The 18,971-nt window shown below is 42.4% G+C and overlaps 1 protein-coding gene across 1 annotated transcript in view; it reads right to left on the bottom strand.

The window, feature by feature from the left end:
* Positions 1–297: 297 nt before the first annotated feature.
* EDAR (ectodysplasin A receptor) overlaps positions 298–18,971 on the bottom strand; it is a 94,684-nt gene continuing 76,010 nt past the window's right edge. Inside the window, exons 9-12 of the mRNA XM_035696096.2 lie at positions 18,899–18,971; positions 16,105–16,261; positions 14,970–15,030; positions 298–3,015 (exon numbers count right to left, since the gene is read on the bottom strand). Of these exons, the coding sequence (XP_035551989.1) occupies positions 2,693–3,015; positions 14,970–15,030; positions 16,105–16,261; positions 18,899–18,971 (614 nt within the window). The 3' untranslated portion in view covers positions 298–2,692. The remainder of the gene's footprint in view (positions 3,016–14,969; positions 15,031–16,104; positions 16,262–18,898) is intronic.

Here is an 18,971-nt window from a genome sequence, read left to right as displayed (position 1 = left end):
GAGATCCTTATTGACCTCTGAATTGTGATAATAAATTGTCACTTTAAGCCACTGAATTTTGGGACACTTTGTTATACACAGCAATAGCTAAGTGATACAGTGATGGCAACTTTGAAAACAATGCTCCGGGTGTTTTTTTACACAATCTTATTGTAATGTTTGCTTCTGTTGAATGCATAGCCCAGGCCATAAAAATTCAGGCAATTCATTTAAGCTGGTCACAATCCTGCAGTCTCATCACACATGCAATAACCAGGAACAGAGAGTAATCAGAGTAATCTTCTCCACTCCTCCTTCCCTCCAGCCCTTGAAAGAAGTCACATTGTAGCAGTCTGTAGATCTTTTTATTAGTTTATTGAAATTGTAAAATATAATAAGTTATATATACAAAATTAGACAAAAATTATTGACAATTAAGACTTCACTGGCTAGGGCCCATAGCTCTAGCCTTGGGTGTTCCCTAAATGTTTTTAAGTATAGCAAAATAATGACTGTCTCCATACAAAATGGCAGAGTGGAAGTCCCTGCTCTGGTCAGTGATAATCATTATGGTCTCATTGATTTGAATTCCATAATGTAGGCTAACTTTCATCAAAATAGATTGTTCTTGGATTTGTTTCCAAATAAGTAAATGACAAAGGGATTTTTAACTCTACAAGGACTAGCTCCCTAAAAATGCCAGGTTGGGAGTCATCGAAACATGGTATGATGCTGGCTGGACCTCCGGCCCTGGAGTTTTAACTGTGTGAAATGAGGCAAATCTCCAGGCCTGGCAGCAGCCACTCCTGCTCCTTCACTGAAAATGTTCTTGGCAAACTACAAGCTGTCTCCCTGGACTGGCATGCTCATCACATGTGACATGTGCTGCCTAATTCAGGGGGAGACTCTCATCATTATCACAAAGCAGAAGAAAGAGGCACCGCAGGATTTCAAAGAGGAATTAAAAGGATAATTAAGTTTTGCTATGGAGTATTTAGCTTTCAGGCTATAGCAAATAGGCTCTGAAAAACAGCAGCAAACAGACACAGCAAATGATGATATTAAATATTCAGGACCTAATTATGATCCTATCACAGTATGTTCTACATTCATTGGTGGGAAGTTGCTTATTGGCTCTAAACATATGACTGATTCCCCACCCCCACCCTGAAGCATTTGCTCAGTCATGTGACTTGTAATTTTAAAAACATCGTTTTGTAAGTCGGAGACTGTTTTAATTTAGTAATAACCCATTGTCAGATCTGTCATTAGGAAGCTCAGCAGTGAACTCTAGATTAACCCCCTGGTATGATCACTACCCTGGCTCCCACACTTTTGGCAACTGCAGGTGTAGTAAGAGAATTTGCCAAGAATAATGCCAGTTTATTGCTTTACTGTCAGTTTTTCTGCTTCTACTCTCATTTTACTTGATGAATGGGTGTTCACTTCGATGCACACCTTGAAGGCCTGGCATTTCCTGCAGCTCACTTTCCTGTTGCCCACCTGAACTTTACTTTCCCTGATTACAGAATCACAAACTAACCTTTCCTTTGCAGAAGAGGAACTGAAGCTGGGGAGGGAGAAGAAAGTGGCCCAAGTTGGTACAACTAGAGCCAGGTCCCTGGATTCTGCGGCCAGGCCCTCCCTACGCTGTGAGGCCCTACTTTCTTTGACTGGTTCAGAAGCCCTCATGCCACGAGGCTCATCCACAAGTCTCAGATGCTGAAAATCTTCAATTATGCATGGCTGAATCTTAGGAAGTCACCATTTCTCTTTGTACAGACAGTTGACCACTCATTTCTGTTTGAAGCAAAAACAGGCTGACACATCGTTTAAATGGATTGTGTTCTTGAGCATTGCTGCCCACAAAGGGTCACACTTGACCAAGGATGAGAGTGGAATGCAGCTCATGTGTAATCCCAACCCACTGGGGCCAGGCCCGGGCCCCCTGCAGCAGGTGACCTGGACACAGGTCTACTTGACTGGACAGACACACACCTGGTATATCAGTGACAGGAGGCAGGCCACAGGGTGGACTCTTGCACTTGTGACCAGAAGGGTGGTAGGAATACAGATGGCCTCAGGAACAGGCAGACTTATCCCAATGTAGCCACTTAAGATATTAATAGACAAGTTGTGAACCTGACACACTACATGGAGTGGGACATCTGCCCTTTGTAGTTGTGTCACCAGGCTTTCCAGCTGCTTTCTTCATGAGGCTGCCCTCCTTCATCACCCATGAGGAGCCATCTCCTCTCTCAAACTTCTATTATGTTTCCTCAGCAGCCCCTCATCAAGACAATTTGATGTCTTCTAGCAAGGTGCTTTGTAAACACGTCTTGTCTCTCTCCCTAGGTTGTAAACTCCTTACAGACAGGGACCAGATTCTTCACCTCTGCCATCCCACGTCGTTCGGGTCATCTGAGCACCCAACAATGTCCCTTGAATGAGTTAGTGCATAAATATTCATCCTGCCTGGTGAGGTACCGGTGGGGAGCTGGGAGTATTCCAGCTTGAACCTTTTATCTCTGGTTAGATTGGAAGACTGGAAGACAGGCTCCATTTCCTCTCATTCCTAGGAACAGCCTAGGGCAAAGCCTGGTGACAGCAGAAAAAGCCTTGATTCTTGGCAGTCTGTTGGCAGCACTCAAGGCTCCAGAGCCCTTGTCAGATCCCTGGTGCCCCCAAGGAGGACGGCCTCCAGGTGGCCTCCTCAGGACGTGGCAGGGGGCTGGGAGGCAGGTGGCACGAGCCCGGCCCACTCCAGGATGTCTGCACACAAGGACTCCACAGCATCTAGTCGCTCTATCTGCACCAGTTTTGTGAGCAGCTCTGGGATGCTGTAGCCTGCTGTGCTGATGCGGTCAAAGAGCTGCAGGCCATCTGTCATGCCCCCAATCTCATCCCTCTTCAGTCCAAAGCTCTCGGCGAGGTGGCGCCAAGTTTTCACTACTGCTTTCTCTGAGTTGTAGGTAGAGCTGAGCATTCGGCTCGTCTTCTCAAGGCAGTCAAATGGCAGCTCTGTGGGGCTGAGACCTGCAGAGACAAAGGGCCATGGTCAGACATCACGAATGGCAGTTAACAGAAGCTCAATGCTTTTAAACATTATTTTTATAACCTTTTTTAAAAATAAACTAAAACACAGATGTAGAAAGCCACACAAAATAAATGCATAGCTCAGGGTGAACTACACCCAGGACTTTGCCAGCCACATGAGCAGCCTCTCCATTTGCCCTAATCTCAATAATAGCCCTTCTCCTTCTAGGAAAATAGCCACCATACTGTTAGAGTAATCCCCTCAAAACCACTGTCAGCAGCCACCAAAGTCTTGAACACAGGCTATCCTTAGTTGGGTGACCCTGCTTCACCTGGAGCTGGGATGAGGAGGGAGTCAAAGGAACAGTAGTATCACATCTCTTTATGGGGACAGCAGGCATCTTTATGAAAGGTGCTTTCAAAGACAGCCTTAAGTTGGGGCTGCCTGAGCCAAGTCACTGCCACCTGATGATTCTCAGCCTTCCCTGCACATTAGACTCACCTGGGAGTGTTTTGGGGGAAAAAACTGATGTATTTTCACTTTTGGAAAATAGAACAGACATGTTTTTCCCTACTCTTCCTGGTAAGTACAGCTAAAAACCCTAGATGTACAAAGCAAACATAAGGAGACCCTGTAAAGTGGAGAGAAAAGACAGACTGGTAGGGATCTTGGGAGTAGAACAATGACATGGTGCTGACTTCCTCAGTTTCCTTTTGCCTCAGTATCCCAGACATGGAGCTGAAGAGTCCATCAACCCAGAAACACCAACAATAACAAATAAAAATAGTCCCAAGAGAGGCCTGCTCTCTCTAGCTAAAGCACTAGAGAAATAGAAGCTCAGCAAGAAGAGAGCAGTTAGACAATAACTGCTTTGTTACAGCTAAACACTACAGAGAAAACTATGGCCCTGTCCTCACCAAGGCCAGCAAAGGCTGAGTGGGAGCCTGGATGTCCACCCTCAGTAGGCTGTAACACTGCACCAGATATCAGGGAAGGTCAAGTCTAGAGCCTGGACTTCCTTATCATCAGCTGGTATCAAGCATTCCACCGTACTGGTATCAGTGGAGACCACTTGAAGAAACAGATTCCCACCTCACCTCCTTGTCAGCAACAAAAAAAAGCCCCTACTTGGGTGTCATTGAAGGCTGAGTCTCATAATGTGACATAAAACTGTCCAGTTTCAATAGAAACCCATTTATCAAGAACTAGGGAGATCTCAAATGTTCTTAATTTTGTTTTTGAAAATATTTCCAAAAAGGGGTAAAGAGTGTGAGGCAGGGTCAGTCAAATCCTCTGTTGTTATTGATGGCTAGGAAGATCTCAAATGAATGAATAAAAGATAACACCAGAGATAATAGAGATGTTAGAATTATCTGATAAAGATTTTAAAGAATCCATGATAAAAATGCTTCAACAAATAATTACATACACTCTTGAAACAAATGAAAAAATAGAAAGCCTTAGCTAAGATAGAAAATATAAAAAGTACCAAGTGGAAATGTTAGAACTGCAAAAAGACAATAAATGAAATAAAAGTTTAAGTAGATATGCTCAATGGCAGAGTAGAGACAGAGGAAAGAAAGAGTGAACTGAATAATGGAAATTATTTATTTGAACAACAGATATAAAATAAACTGAAAACACAGAGTCCCAAGGATCTGTAAGACTAAAACAAAAGATCTCACATTTGTGTCATGGAGGCCTAGGAGAGGAGAGAGAGGTATGGATGGAAAAGGGAATAATGGCTGAAAACTTCCCAAACTTGGAGACAGACATAAGCTTATAGATTTAAGAAGCTGAGAAAACTCCAAACAGGATACACCCAAAGAAATTCACATCAAGACACATTGTAAGCACTTGAAAACTAAAGACAAAGAAGTCTTGAAAACAGCAAGAAAAAAAAATCAGCACCTTACTTACAGAGGAAAACCAATTAGAATAGCAGTGGATTTCTCATCAGAAACCTGGAGACCAGAGTGACATGGTACAGTATTCTCAACTAACAGAAACAGTGTCCCACACCCAGGGAAAATACACTTCTGGAATGAAGCAGAAATCAAGGCAGCCTCAGGATGAAGGAAAACTAAGAATCTGTCACCAACAGAGCTACCTTAAAAGAATGACTAAAGGAAGTCTCTAATATATATATATATATATATATATATATATATATATATATATATAATATATCTAACATCTCTCTCTCTCTCTTTATATATATAGTCACCAGCAGTCACCTCCTGCTCTTGTCCTGCCTCTCTCTCTCTATATATATATATATACATATATAGATGATAGATAGATAGATAGATAGATAGATAGATAGAGAGATAGATATAGATATAGATAGATAGAGAGATAGATAGATATAGATATAGATAGATAGATGATAGATAGATAGATAGATAGATAGATAGATGATAGATAGATAGAGACTAATAAAATAGCAATAGCTATGGAAAAAAACGATGTACTCAAAACTCACACATCACTCAAAAAAAACCCCAAATGGATTTCTAAAATATATTCAAGTGATACAAAGGAAAGCAGGAAAAAGAAAACAGAGAATGAAAAACAGACAAAAAAGAGTATACAAAAAATAAAATAGCAATCTTAAATGCTAACATATCAATAGCTACATTAAATGTAAATGATTCAAATTCAACTTAAGAAACCAATTATATGCTATCTACAAGAAGCTAATGTTCAATATAATGATAAAGGCAGTTTGAAAGTACAAGAATGAAAAAAGATATACCATGTAAACACTAATAAAAGGAAAGCAGAAAAAAAAAAAAAAAAGGAAAGCAGAAGTGGCTATCACATCAGACAGAGTAGATTTCAGAATAAAGGAAATTACCAGAGACAAAGAGGGACATTATATAATGATAAAAGGGTTAACCTACTATGAAGACATAGCAATCCTAAATCTCCATGGATCAAACAACAGAGCTCCAAAATATATGAAGCAAAAACTGAAGAACTGAAAGAAGAAATAAAGCCACAACTGTAATTGGAGACTTCAACAATTTTCCCTTAAACTGATAGAAGAATTGCTGGGAAATCAGCAAGAATATAGAACTTGACATCACCATTGACCAACAAAATCCAATCAACATTTATAGAACACCCCACTTAACAATAACAGAAGACATAGTCTCATCAAATGTAGGCCTTAAATCTCAACAAAAGAATGAAGTGAACCTATATACAGAGTATATTTGCCTACGACAATGAATCAAACTATAAATCAAAAACAAAGATAACAGGAAAATTTTCACACACTTGGAAATTTAACAACACAATCTTTTGTTGTTAGTTTTTGGCAAGGGTTAATGCATTTAAAGACATGGTTTATTTTTCAAATGGAGATACATTGTTTTCAGAGACCTTTATTAGACTCCTGTCTGTTCCCTTGATATTCCTTTAGAAGAAAGTTGTTATATGGGGGTGGAAGGAGAAAAGATATGTAAGTCCTCTTCTTTCTGGGAGCATCCAGAACTAAAGTTGGTGCTTCCCATGCAGGGAAGAGCCACTAGCAGTCACTTCCTGCTCTTGTCCTGCCTCCTGCCATGAGGAAAGCCACTGGCACTGGGAGTAACTACACAGTGCTGGCCTTTCCCTGCATTCTGGGGGCTCCACTCTTGAGAAGACCTCTGTCTTGCACTACTGTTAATGTATCTGGTGTGGTATGAGGACTAAATAACATATTTCCAAACAATCCATGGTTCAAAGAAGAAACCTTAAAGGAAATTTATTTTATTTTATTATTTTATTTTATTTTTAAAGGAAATTCTAAACATGAAAATACAACATATCAAAGTTTGTAGGACACAGCTGAAGTAATACTGAGAGGGACATTTATATCACAAATACATACATTACAAAAGCGGGAAAATCTCAAATCTGTAATCTAAACTCCAATCTCAATCAGAGTCCAAGATGGCAGAGGAATAGGAGACCTTAGTTTTCTCTGGTTCCAGGAATTTAGCTAGGTAGCTATATCATTCTGAACACCTGTGAACTCAACTGGAGATCTAAGAAAAGAATAGCTGCAACTCTACAAATAGAAAAACAATCACTTTCTGCAAGAGTGACAAGACAGGAAAACTCACCTCAAAAAAGAGAACAAGAGGCAGTACTGACTTCCAGGGACCTAATCAGTATAGATACAAGTAACATGTCAGAACTAGAGTTCAGAATAACAATTATAAAGATACTCGCTGGGCTTGAACAAAGCATAGAAGTCACTAGAAAATCCCTTTCTGGAAAAATAAAAGAACTAAAATTTAATCAAGCTGAAATATAAAAGGCTATTAATGATGTGCAACAACAACAACAACAACAAAAAAGAGGCTCTAACTGCTAGGATAAATGAGGCAAAAGAGAATTAGTGATACAGAAGACAGAATGATGGAGAATAAAAAAGCTGAGAAAAAGAGAGATAAACTACTGAATCTTGAAGGGAGAATTCAAGAATAAGTGATACTATAAAGTAAAACAATATTAGAATAATTGAGATCTCATAAGAAGAGGAAAGAGAGGTGAGCCTAAGGTATATTTGAGCAAATTATAGCTGAGAACTTCCCTAATTTGGGGATGGAAACAGGCATGCAAGTCCAGGAGAACCCCCCTCAAAATCAATAATAAATAGTCATCATCTTGGCCAAATCTCAGAGACAAAGAGAAAATCCTGACAAGAAAATCAGAACAAGAGGTCCATAACCTACAAGGCCAGAAACATTAGACTCACAGCAGACTTATCCACAGAGACCTGGCAGGCCAGAAAGGACAGGGTGCTAAAAGAGAAAAATAAGCAGCCAAAAATACTTTATCCAGTAAGACTGTCATTCAAAACAGAAGAAGAGATAAAAAGCTTCTAGGACAAACAGAAACTAAGAAAACTTGTGATCACTAAACCAGCCCTGCAATAAATATTAAAAGGGTTCCTGTAAGCGAAGAGAGAGTACAAAAATAACAGACCAGAAAGGAACAGAGACAATCTACAGAAACAGGGACTTTACAGGTATTTAACTAAATTCGTATCTTTCAATAGTTACTCTGAATGTAAATGGGCTAAAAGCAGCAATCAAAAGACAAAGGATATCAGATTGGATATAAAAAGCAAGAGCCATTGTTATGGTGTCAGCAAGAGGCTCGGTTTAGACACAAAGACACCTCCAGATTGAAAGTGAGGGGGTGGAGAACCATTTTTCATGCTAATGGACATCAAAAGAAAGCTGAGGTAGCCATTCTTATATCAGACAAATTAGATTTTTTAAAAAATTTTTATTTATTTATGATAGTCACAGAGAGAGAGAGAGAGGCAGAGACACAGGCAGAGGGAGAAGCAGGCTCCATGCACCGGGAGCCTGATGTGGGATTCGATCCCGGGTCTCCAGGATCACGCCCTGGGCCAAAGGCAGGTTCCAAACCGCTGTGCCACCCAGGGATCCCGACAAATTAGATTTTAAACCAAAGACTGTAATAGAGATGAGGAAAGACACTTATATCATCATTAAAGTGTTTATCCAACAAGTAAATCTAACAATTATAAATATTTATGCCCTTAACATGGGAGCAGCCAATTATATAAACCAATTAATGACAAAATTAAAGAAACACATTGAAATAATACAGGAATAGTAGGGGCTTTAACATCCCACTCACTGCTCAGATTGTCTAAGCAGATCAACAAGGAAACAAGGGCTTTGAGTGACACACTGGACCAGATGGACTTACCAAATATATTTGGAGTATTTCATCCTAAAGCAGAAGAATACACATTCTTCTTGAGTGCACATGGAACATTCTCCAAAAGAGATCACCTACTGGGTCACAAATCAGATCTCAACTGGTACCAAAAAATTGGGATCATTCCCTACATATTTTCAGATCATAATGTTTTGAAACTTGAACTGGATCACAAGAGGAGATTTGGAAAGAACTCAAATACATGGAGGTTAAAGAGCATCCTATTAAAGAATGAATGAGTCGACCAGGAAATTAAGAGTTTAAAAAATTCATGGAAACAAGTAAAAATGAAAACACAACTGTTCAAAACCTTTGGGGTGCAGCAAAGTGGTCATAAGAGGAAAGTATATAGCAATACAAGCCTTTCTCAAGAAACAAGAAAGGTCTCAAATATACAACCTAGCCTTAATCTGAAGAAGCTAGAGAAAGAACAGCAAATAAAGCCTAAACTTAGCAGGAGAAGACAAATAATAAAGATTAGAGCAGAAATCAACGAAACAGAAACCAAAGAATAGTAGAACAGATCAACAAAACTAGGAGCTGGTTCTTCAAAAGAATTAGTAAGATTGATAAACCCCTGACCAGATTTATCAAAAAGAAAAGAGAAAGGACTCAAATAAATAAAATCATGAATGAAAGAGAGGAGATCACAACCAACACCAAAGAAATACAAACAATTATAAGAACATATTATGAGCACCTATAGGCCAGTAAATTAGGCAATCTGGTAAAAAATGATGCATTCCTAGGGACGTGTAAACTACCAAAACTGGAACAGGAAGAAATAAAAAACCTGAACAGACCCATAACCAGCAAGGAAATTGAAGCAGTAACTGAAAATCTCCCAACAAACAAGAGTCCAGGGCAGGATGGCTTCCCAGGGGAATTCTACCAAAAATTTAAAGAATTAATGCCTATTCTACTGAAGCTGTTTCAAGAAATAGAAACTGAAAGAAAACTTCCAAACATGTTCTATGAGTCCAGCATTACCTGATGCTGGACCTAAAGACCTAACCAGAAAGGAGAATTACAGACCAAATCCCTGATGAACTTGGATGCCAAACTTTTCACCAAGATACTAGCCTTAGGATCCAAGAGTACCTTAAAAGGGTTATTCACCACGTCCAAGTGGGATTTATTCCTGGGCTGCAAGGGTTCAACATCTGCAAATCAATCAGTGTGATACACTATATTAATAGAAGAAAGGACAAGAACCATATGATCCTCTCAATAGATAGAAAAAAAGCATTTGAAAAAATATGGCATCCTTTCTTGATTAAAACTCTTCAGAGTGTAGGGATACAGGGAACACAGCTTAATATCATAAAAGCCATCTACAAAAATCCCGCAGTGAATATCATTCTCAATGGGGAAAAACTCAGAACTTTTCCCCTAAGATCAGGAACATGGCAGGATGTCCACTCTCACCACTGTTTATTCAACATAGTACTGGAGGTCCTAGCCTCAGCAATCAGACAACAACAACAACAACAACAAAAAAGACATTTAAATTGGCAAAGAAGAAGCCAAACTCTCCCTCTTCACAGATGACATGATACTGTATATAGAAAACCCAAAAGACTCCACTGCAAGATTGCTAGAATTCATACAGCAATTCAGCAATGTGGCAGGATACAAAATCAATGCACAGAAATCCGTGGCATTTCTATACACTAACAATGAGACTAAAGAAAGAGAAATTAAGGAATTGATCCCATTTACAATTACACCAAAAACCATAAGATACCTAGGAATAAACATAACTAGAGGGGCAAAGGATCTATACTCAGAAAACTATAGAACACTCATGAAAGAAATTGAGGAAGACACAAAGAAATGGAAAAATGTTCCATGCTCATGGATTGTAAGAATAAATATTGTTAAAATGTCTATGCCAGCTAGAGAAATCTATATATTCAATGCAATCCCTATCAAAATGCCATCAACTTTTTTTCACAGAGCTGGAACAAATAATCCTAAAATATGTATGGAACTACAAAAGACCCCGAATAGCCAAAAGAATGTTGAAAAAGAAAACCAAAGCTGGTAGGCATCACAATTCCAGACTTCAACCTGTATTACAAAGCTGTGATCATCAAGACAGTGTGGCGCTGGCACAAAATTAACACACAGATCAATGGAACAGAATAGAGAACCCAGAAATGGACCCTCAACTCTATGGTCAACTAATCTTTGACAAAGCAGGAAAGAATATTCAATGGAAAAAAAGACAGCCTCTTCAACAAATGGTGTTGGGAAAATTGGACAGCCACATGCAGAAGAATTAAACTGGACCATTTCCTTACACCATGCACAAAACAAGACTCAGAGTGGATGAAAGACTTAAGTGTGAGACAAGAATCCATCAAAATCCTAGAGGACAACACAGGCAGCAACCTCTGTAATCTTGGCTGCAGCAACTTCTTACTAGACATATCTCCAAAGGCAAGAGAAACAAAAGCAAAAATGAACTATCAGAAATTCATCAAGATAAAAAGCTTTTACACAGCAAAGGAAACAGTTGACAAAATCAAAGGACAACCTACTGATTGGGAGAAGATATTTGCAAATGACATATCAGATAAAGGGCTAGTATCCAAAATTTATAAAGAACTTATCAAACTCAACACCCAAAGAACAAATAACCCAATCAAGAAATGGACAGAATATTTGAACAGATATTTTTCCAAAGAAGGCATACAAATGGCCAACAGACACATGAAAAAATGCTCAACATCACTTGGCTTCAGGGAAATACAAATCAAAACCACAATGAAAAAAAAAAATGAAAAAAAAAAAACAAAAAAAAAACCACAATGAGATACTACCTCACACCAGTGAGAATGGCTAAAATTAACAAGTCAGGAAATGACAAATGTTGGCAAGGATGTGGAGAAAGGGGAACCCTCTTACACTGTTGGTGGGAATGCAAGCTGGGGCAGTCACTCTGGAAAACAGTTTAGAGGGTCCTCAAAAAGTTGAAAATAGAGCTACCCTACCAATTAATTGCACTACTAGGTGTTTACCCCAAAGATACAGATTTAGTGATCCAATACCCCAAAGATACCTGTACTCAATGTTTATAGCAGCAATGTCCACAATCATCAAACTATGGAAAAAGCCCAGATGTCCATCAACAGATGAATGGATAAAAAATATGTATCATCTATATCTATATGTCTGTATAATGGAGTACTACTCAGCCATCAAAAAATTAAATCTTGCCATTTGTAATGAGATGGATGGAACTAGAGGATATAATGCTAAGTGAAATAAGTCAATCAGAGAAAGACAATTATCATATGATCTCACTCATATGTGGACTTTAAGAAACAGCACAGAGGATCATAGGGGAGGAGAGGGAAAAATAAAACAAGATAAAATCAGAGAGGGAGACAAATCATAAGAGATTCTTAATCATGGGAAAAAAACTGATGGTTGCTGAAGGAAGGAGGATTCGGGAGATGGGGTAACTGGGTGATGGACATGAAGGAGGGCATGTGATGTAATGAGCACTGACTATTATATGAGACTGATGAATCATTGAACTCTACCTCTGAAACCAATAACATGTTAATTAATTGAATTTAAATTAAAAAATAAATTTTGGAAAAAAAAACCTGTCATCTAAGCTCCCATTTCAAACATGTAGGAAAAGAACAAGACAAACCCAACATAAATAGGAGAAAAGGATATAGTAAAGAGCAGTGATCAACAAAATTGAAAAATGAAAAACAATAGATATAAATATGAAAAAATCCAGTTCATTGAAAAAATCAATCAAGTGAACAAATGTGAGATTGATAAAGAAAAAATGAAGAAAGAAGACACAAAATATTAAGCCATGAAAAAGGGGATATCACTACAGACACTGCAGACATAAAAGAAAAAAGGAATCTACAAGCAACTCTACACACAAATTTGACAACTTAGATGAAATGGGACAATTCCTCAAAAAGCATGAACACAACTCAGTATAAAATAGATAATTTGAATAACTTTATAACTATTAAAGAAATGTAATTTTTAATTTTAAAAGCCTGCCCCCCCCCCAAAGAAATATCCAGGCTACATAGTTTCATTGGCTAACTCTACCAAATATATAAAGAAGAATTAACACCAATTCTACATAATCTCTTCTGGAAAATAGAAAAGGAGGAAGTCTCCCCAATTTATTCTGTGAAGCCAGTATTAGCTTATACCAAAACCAGATAAGACAAGTACAAAAAGAGAATCTACACTCCAATATCCTTCATGAATACAGATAAAAAAAATCCTTAACAAAATATTAGTAAATAGAAATTAACAATATGTAAAAAGAATTATACACCATGACAAGTGGACTTCACTCCACGGTTGTGAGGCTGGTTCAATATTAAAAATAATGTAATCTACCCGCAAAATTAATATAAATCATTTACAAAAACTCTAGAACTAACATTATAGTTAATGATGAAAAACATGCTTTTCCTTTCAGATGAGGAACAAAGCAAGGATTTCTGTTCTCATTACTCTTATTTAATATAATGCTGGAAGTTATAGCTACTGCAATAAGGCAAGTAAAGGCACACAGATTGAGAAGGAAGAAATAAAAGTATTCCCATCTACAGATGTGATTATCTATGTAGAAAATCTCAAGGAATCTACATGAAAACTCTGAGTCTTTATAAGTGAGTTCAGCAAAGTCACAGGATACAAGATAAACATACAAAAATCAATTGTATTTCTATATACTAACAATTGATATGTAGACACTGAAATTAAAATAAAATGTAATTTATAATCATTCAAAAAAATAACAGAAATTCCTAGCTTTAAATCTAGCAAAATATGTATAGGACTTGTATTCTAAAAACTACATACTGCTGACAAGAAAAGTTGAAGAAAATCTAAATGAGACATACCATTTTCATGGATTAGAAAACTCAACATAGTAAAATATCAGATCTCCCCAAACTTTGGTATACAGTTTGATGTAATTCCTATCAAAATCACCAGCAAGATATTTTGTAGCTATAGGGACAATTATTCTAAAATTTATATAGAAAGGCACAGAAACTAGCATTAGTTAGAACAATTTTGAACAGAAAGAATAAAGTGGAAGCAAACAGTCTACCCGATTTCAAGACTTCTATAGCTATGTGATACTGGCAGAGGAAATGACACACAGATTGATGCAATGCTGTCCCAGGCAGGACAGGACAGGCTCTTAAAGCCGAGACATCTTTTGGAACAGAGAAGAGCTTTCCAGGGTGATGGAGCGTAAATCTCAGACCACTGTCCACTGGGCAGCCGAGGTCCCTCTGCCATGCCAGTCTTACCAGACAGGCTGACATGTGTATTTATGGAGAGATGCCCATTTCAGCAGGCAGCCAAGCAGAGTTCTTGGCCCCTTATTTCTGGCCCAAGGAGCACAGGGCCAGCAAGCCTGCCCCTCCCCCTTACCCCTTCCCCACCCCGCCTCAGCTCGCTGGTTCCAACTCTGTGGAGAAATGAGAGGCCCCCAGGGGGACCTGGGGAGTGGCAGGAGCCTGGGCCAGACCCAGAAGTCCAAGGAGGGATGTCAGTGGGACCAGGACCCAGTCGCCTGATGAAACTGGGGAACATCCCTTAACCTCAGCAATGAGGGCTTCTGTCCCCTGAATACAAAGGTAATTGAGAGCCTAGATTTGGAAGAAATGGGGATCATGTGTTCCAGATTGAAATGCTGCCATGTCCAGAGTGCAGTCGTGGGGACACAGACTGATGGCTCGTTTGGGAAGCATGTTTGTGGAGGAGAGGGCAAGGCCAGCTAATTACTGGGTTAGTGACTGAAACACTGGTGTAGGACAGCATCTGGGGGATGCTGGGGGACATGAGCTCCTTCCACCATGTCCTCTGCAGACTCCACGGCCCACCAGGGAGGCTCTGCGCTGGGGCTGGCTGGGTGTTATCTCCTTGTCCTGAGAGGGAAGGGGCCTTGGGGAGCACTAGGGGAAAGGCCTGAGACAGTCTGGTGCCAAATTCCACAACCCTCCACGCCAGAAGTGGGTTCGCCAGCCACGGGGATGTGGAACATGACCAGCTGAGGTGTGGTCTTTCTCGGCCCTCCTGGGGCCTTGGGTCCCTTTCCTCCTCCTCCTCCTCCTTGTGGATGGCTGGGGCGAGACCTTTGGGGAAATCTGGGGGATAGGCCCCCACACAGAGCGCCCAGGCTTACCTTCAACGACTCCACACACATTGGCGTACACATCCAATATCTTCTTCCTTCGACTTTGAATCTACGGGAGAAGTCAAGAGAATGTCAGTGTTCGGAACAAGAGAAAGCCGTAGCCAACAGAACTGCAGATTCTCCATCGTGGGGCTGGCAGCTGCTGTCCCCTGACTGTCAGAATGCTGCCTGGGGCTCCCACAGGCCCGGGGTCAGGAAGCCACAGGCCTCTGGGCCTCGGGTTTAGGCACCTAGTGTTCGCGGAGGTGGGGCTGCTGCTTAGTCTCCCCAGACACCCCGCATCTGTCTATGGCAGAGGGGCAGCAGGAACCCTGCTGGCCTGTGGTGGCCTGGGAGGCCCTGGCTGTGTCTGCAGCCATCCCCGGCCTTTTCTCCAGAGCTCACAGCTCAGGGTAAGGATATGAGGATATGAGGCTGGTGCTGGGCCGGGGCAGAAGGGGCTCTGGCTGCGAAGTTCTGGGCACCTCCAGGAGCCGATACCTCCCAGAACAACTCCAGATGCCTCTAGGGTCCCTGCAAGTGCTGAGTGCTGTTACAGGTGTCCCTGAACTCAGGGTAGCCCAGAACGTGGCAACCCTGTCCAGACCTAAGCCAGACCCGGCTTCCCAATCAGAGACATATTTACCCGAAGCACGTCACCTAGCCACACGCTCACCTAGACTGGGATGGGGCTGCCAGTGACCTTGCGCCACATGCTCAGGCAGCCTGGGCAGAGCTGTGCACCTCTGCCCATGCACCTGCTGTAGCACGCTCCCAGGTGGCCTGCTTAGGGTGACAAATGCTGTGGACCATTTTACATGCAAAATGCATATTGTGTATGTCTGTGTCTGTGTGTGTCTGTGTGTATATATATTGTTGTTGTTGTTCTGCTTGGACACATGCCGGTATGTTTACAAAGGTTTTTCTCTGTCTTATGGTATTCCAAGCAATTTCAACTTTCCTCTCTTTGCTTACTCTCTTTCGTTTCCTTCTATAAAGCTCATAATACAGAGATAAGTTTCCTAGTCTCTTACTCTCTTATTTTAAACCTGCTACTGAATCTAGGTTCCCGCGGTGGGCCTGCCTCATGCCTCTGCCTCCCTGGGCAACAGTGGGAGTGTGTGGAGCAGCATCAGGCCCTCACCCCGGCTGACTTGGTGGCCGCTGGCTTCTCCCGGGCCAGGTGAACCAGTGACAAGAGGCACAGCTCAGGGGATCCCTGCTTGTCGGTGGCAGGCTCCTCGTCACTGTCCATGCTCCGGCTCAGCAGCTGTTCATTCTCCGACGATGCATCATTCTCACTGTGGGAACAGGAAGGTGTTTGTTACCAGCAGCCCCGACGCATCCTCCCAGTGGGGAGACCAGTGGGACACAGGGACCTGTGCCCCAAGCAGGCTCCTGGGCTGAGAGGTGAGAAAGACACACCACACTCTCTACTCCTTATGCTCTCCTCTATTCCCAAATAATGGCCTAGATGCAGGGCGGCCTGCAGGTGTCCTGTGAGAGGACTCACAAGGTGTGTCGGGAGCCCTGCAGGGCTGGAGCCCATCAGGGAGGGGGCCAGCATCTACTCATCCTTCCCCTCCAACTGGCTTGGTTAAGCTCTCTGGAATATGTCCCAGCTTCCTATTTTTAATGCAGGCAAGCTCCACGTTTGGCCTTGAGTCTAAATGCAAACAGGTTTACGTGGGCGGCACTGACTGAATCTGTGCAAGCTCTCCAGAACAGCCCAAAGCAAAGCTGAGTGAGCCTGCCCCCTCTCGTTTGGGAGCTGGGAACCTGCCTAAAATGTGTGCATGGGGAGGGGGTCACAGCAAGCCCCATGAGGGGCTTCGGGAGCTCTCCCAGGAAGCCAGTTGGGCCCATGATCCACCACTGCTCACCCTCCACAGCCATGGGCCCATATGGGTTGGAGCTTAAACTCTCAAAATCATTCCAAATATCTGAAAAACAACATTCTTTTGTTAGGCATCCCTCTTGCTTCCTGTGGTCTGGCTGATGACTTACAAAGAATTTTTCTTTTCTAGCAAGTGGGTTACAGTAATGAAACCCACGCTCCAATGCAACCCTAGAGGCCGGATGAAGGTGTGGCCCCGTGTGGGTCCAGGGCCTTGCTAGGAGTTGGCTGGCCTGCTGGTGCCCCCACCGGATAGCATGTTGGGAACAGAGCACAGTTGTCCTCAGAGACCACTGACGGCCCTGGGGCCTTTCCCTGAGGCCTGAGAGTGGACAGAGGGGACAGATGCTCTGTGCCTTGTCTTTCACAGCACGATTGCCAGGTTTTAATTTCTATTTGACATTTGCATATGAAACAAGTATTATTTTTCCAAATATTCTTCTAAATCCCCCACGTTTCTCTCAGTCTTTCTTTCTTTTTTCTTTTTAAAAAAGATTTTGCCTATTTATTCATAAGAGACACACACACAGAGGCAGAGACATAGGCAGAGGGACCCCAATGTGGGACTTGATCCCAGGACCCCAGGATCACGACCTGAGTCTGAAGCAGAAGCTCAACCACTGAGCCAGTCAGGCATCCCTCCCTCAGTCTTTTGATGAGATTGAAGTCCTAGGACATATCTCTGCCCTTTGAGTACTCTTTTTTCCTACTTTTGAAAATGAGAAAATGCTGGAAGAACAGAGGGGAGAGGCTGCCACAACATGAGCCTGACAGAAGGAGGATGGAGGACAAGCTGGTCCTGGGTTGGGTGGCCACAGAGTTGAGCCAGTCCCCACAGCCTGGCCGGCAGGGCCCACAGCTCTGAGACACTCTCAGTGGGACCAGAAGTGCTCCCTGGAAATGATCGCTGTCGAAGGGACCATGCAGGTGGACACACATTCTTTCTTTTCTTTCCCAGCATGCAGAGATTTCATGATTTAAGTCTGCTCCCTGCCCTTATGTCAGGGGTCTTGAGACATGCTAGAGTTTTCCACAGGAGGTAACACATTTGGATGTGCTTGCTTAATGCCAAAGCTCTCCACAAACGTCTACAGTCATGGTCATTGGTACAAATGAAGGCTTGGCAAGAGTTCACCCACGTGCGGAAGGTCCCAGGCCAGAGCCTAGGAGAGGAGACATTTGGGGCCCATCTACAACATGGGCACTTGGACAGATGAGGGTCCTGGAATGGCCAAGGGGGTAGAGGCCAGATGGGACAACACCCTGGAGTGGGTTTGGGAACCCAAGCAGAACCGAGTCCAAACAACAATCTCAGAGGGCAAAGGAAAAGTTTACTTCCCTCGGCCCTAGATATTAAAGCCAGGGCTGATTCTGCATCTAACGTGTGCTAAATATGGTCAAAATTTCATATGTCAAACATCTTCCTTCAGAAGCTTCACTTCACAAGTGGTAGTAGTTGGTCTGTGCAGCCTGTGAAGCCAGGTGGCCTGGCCTGGTCCCCCTGCCGCTCCTGGAGGTGCGACCTCGGGCATGTGACGCTTGCAGACCTCAGCCTTTCATGGTCAAGAATGACATTAGCACCTTGCTGGTGGGGCACTCATAAACTTAGCACAGCCCTGGTGGGCAATAAGCACCATCACCAGTGCTGTTCAGGGTTTAGGGATACGGGTTCTAGCTCTAGCACTAGTGATGTCAGCACCGCTGGCCACTGGGGGCTGCTGTAGAAGAAGGGGGCGCTCATGAGTTTCCAGTCTGCACACAGAAGGTGAATGTCACAGAGGAGGGCCAGGGGCAGCTGGCTCTGGAGCAAGGTGTTAAGACCTACCCCTCACACTGCCTGGCCCTGCTGCTCCCCTGCCTTGCTGATCCTGGGGCCCTGCTCCCTCTGGAGCCTCCGGGCCAGAGGCCAGGCTTCTCGGTCTGCTCCCCACCTGATAGGCCAACTCCTCTTTCTGCTCAGGAACCCAAGAGGACCCCTAACCTCACCTGGGGCTGGGGGGTGCTCCACCGCATGACAAGTGGCTGCTGTGGTTTGACTTACCTCTTGGCAGTCTTTGCTGGAGCTGTGGTCAGCTTCTCAAATTCATCCTTCTCGGAGAAAATCACCACACTGT

Source organism: Canis lupus, chromosome 10, assembly GCF_003254725.2.
Source record: "Canis lupus dingo isolate Sandy chromosome 10, ASM325472v2, whole genome shotgun sequence".
Lineage (NCBI taxonomy): Eukaryota > Metazoa > Chordata > Mammalia > Carnivora > Canidae > Canis > Canis lupus.
This window is presented reverse-complemented; position numbering and strand designations above follow the sequence as displayed.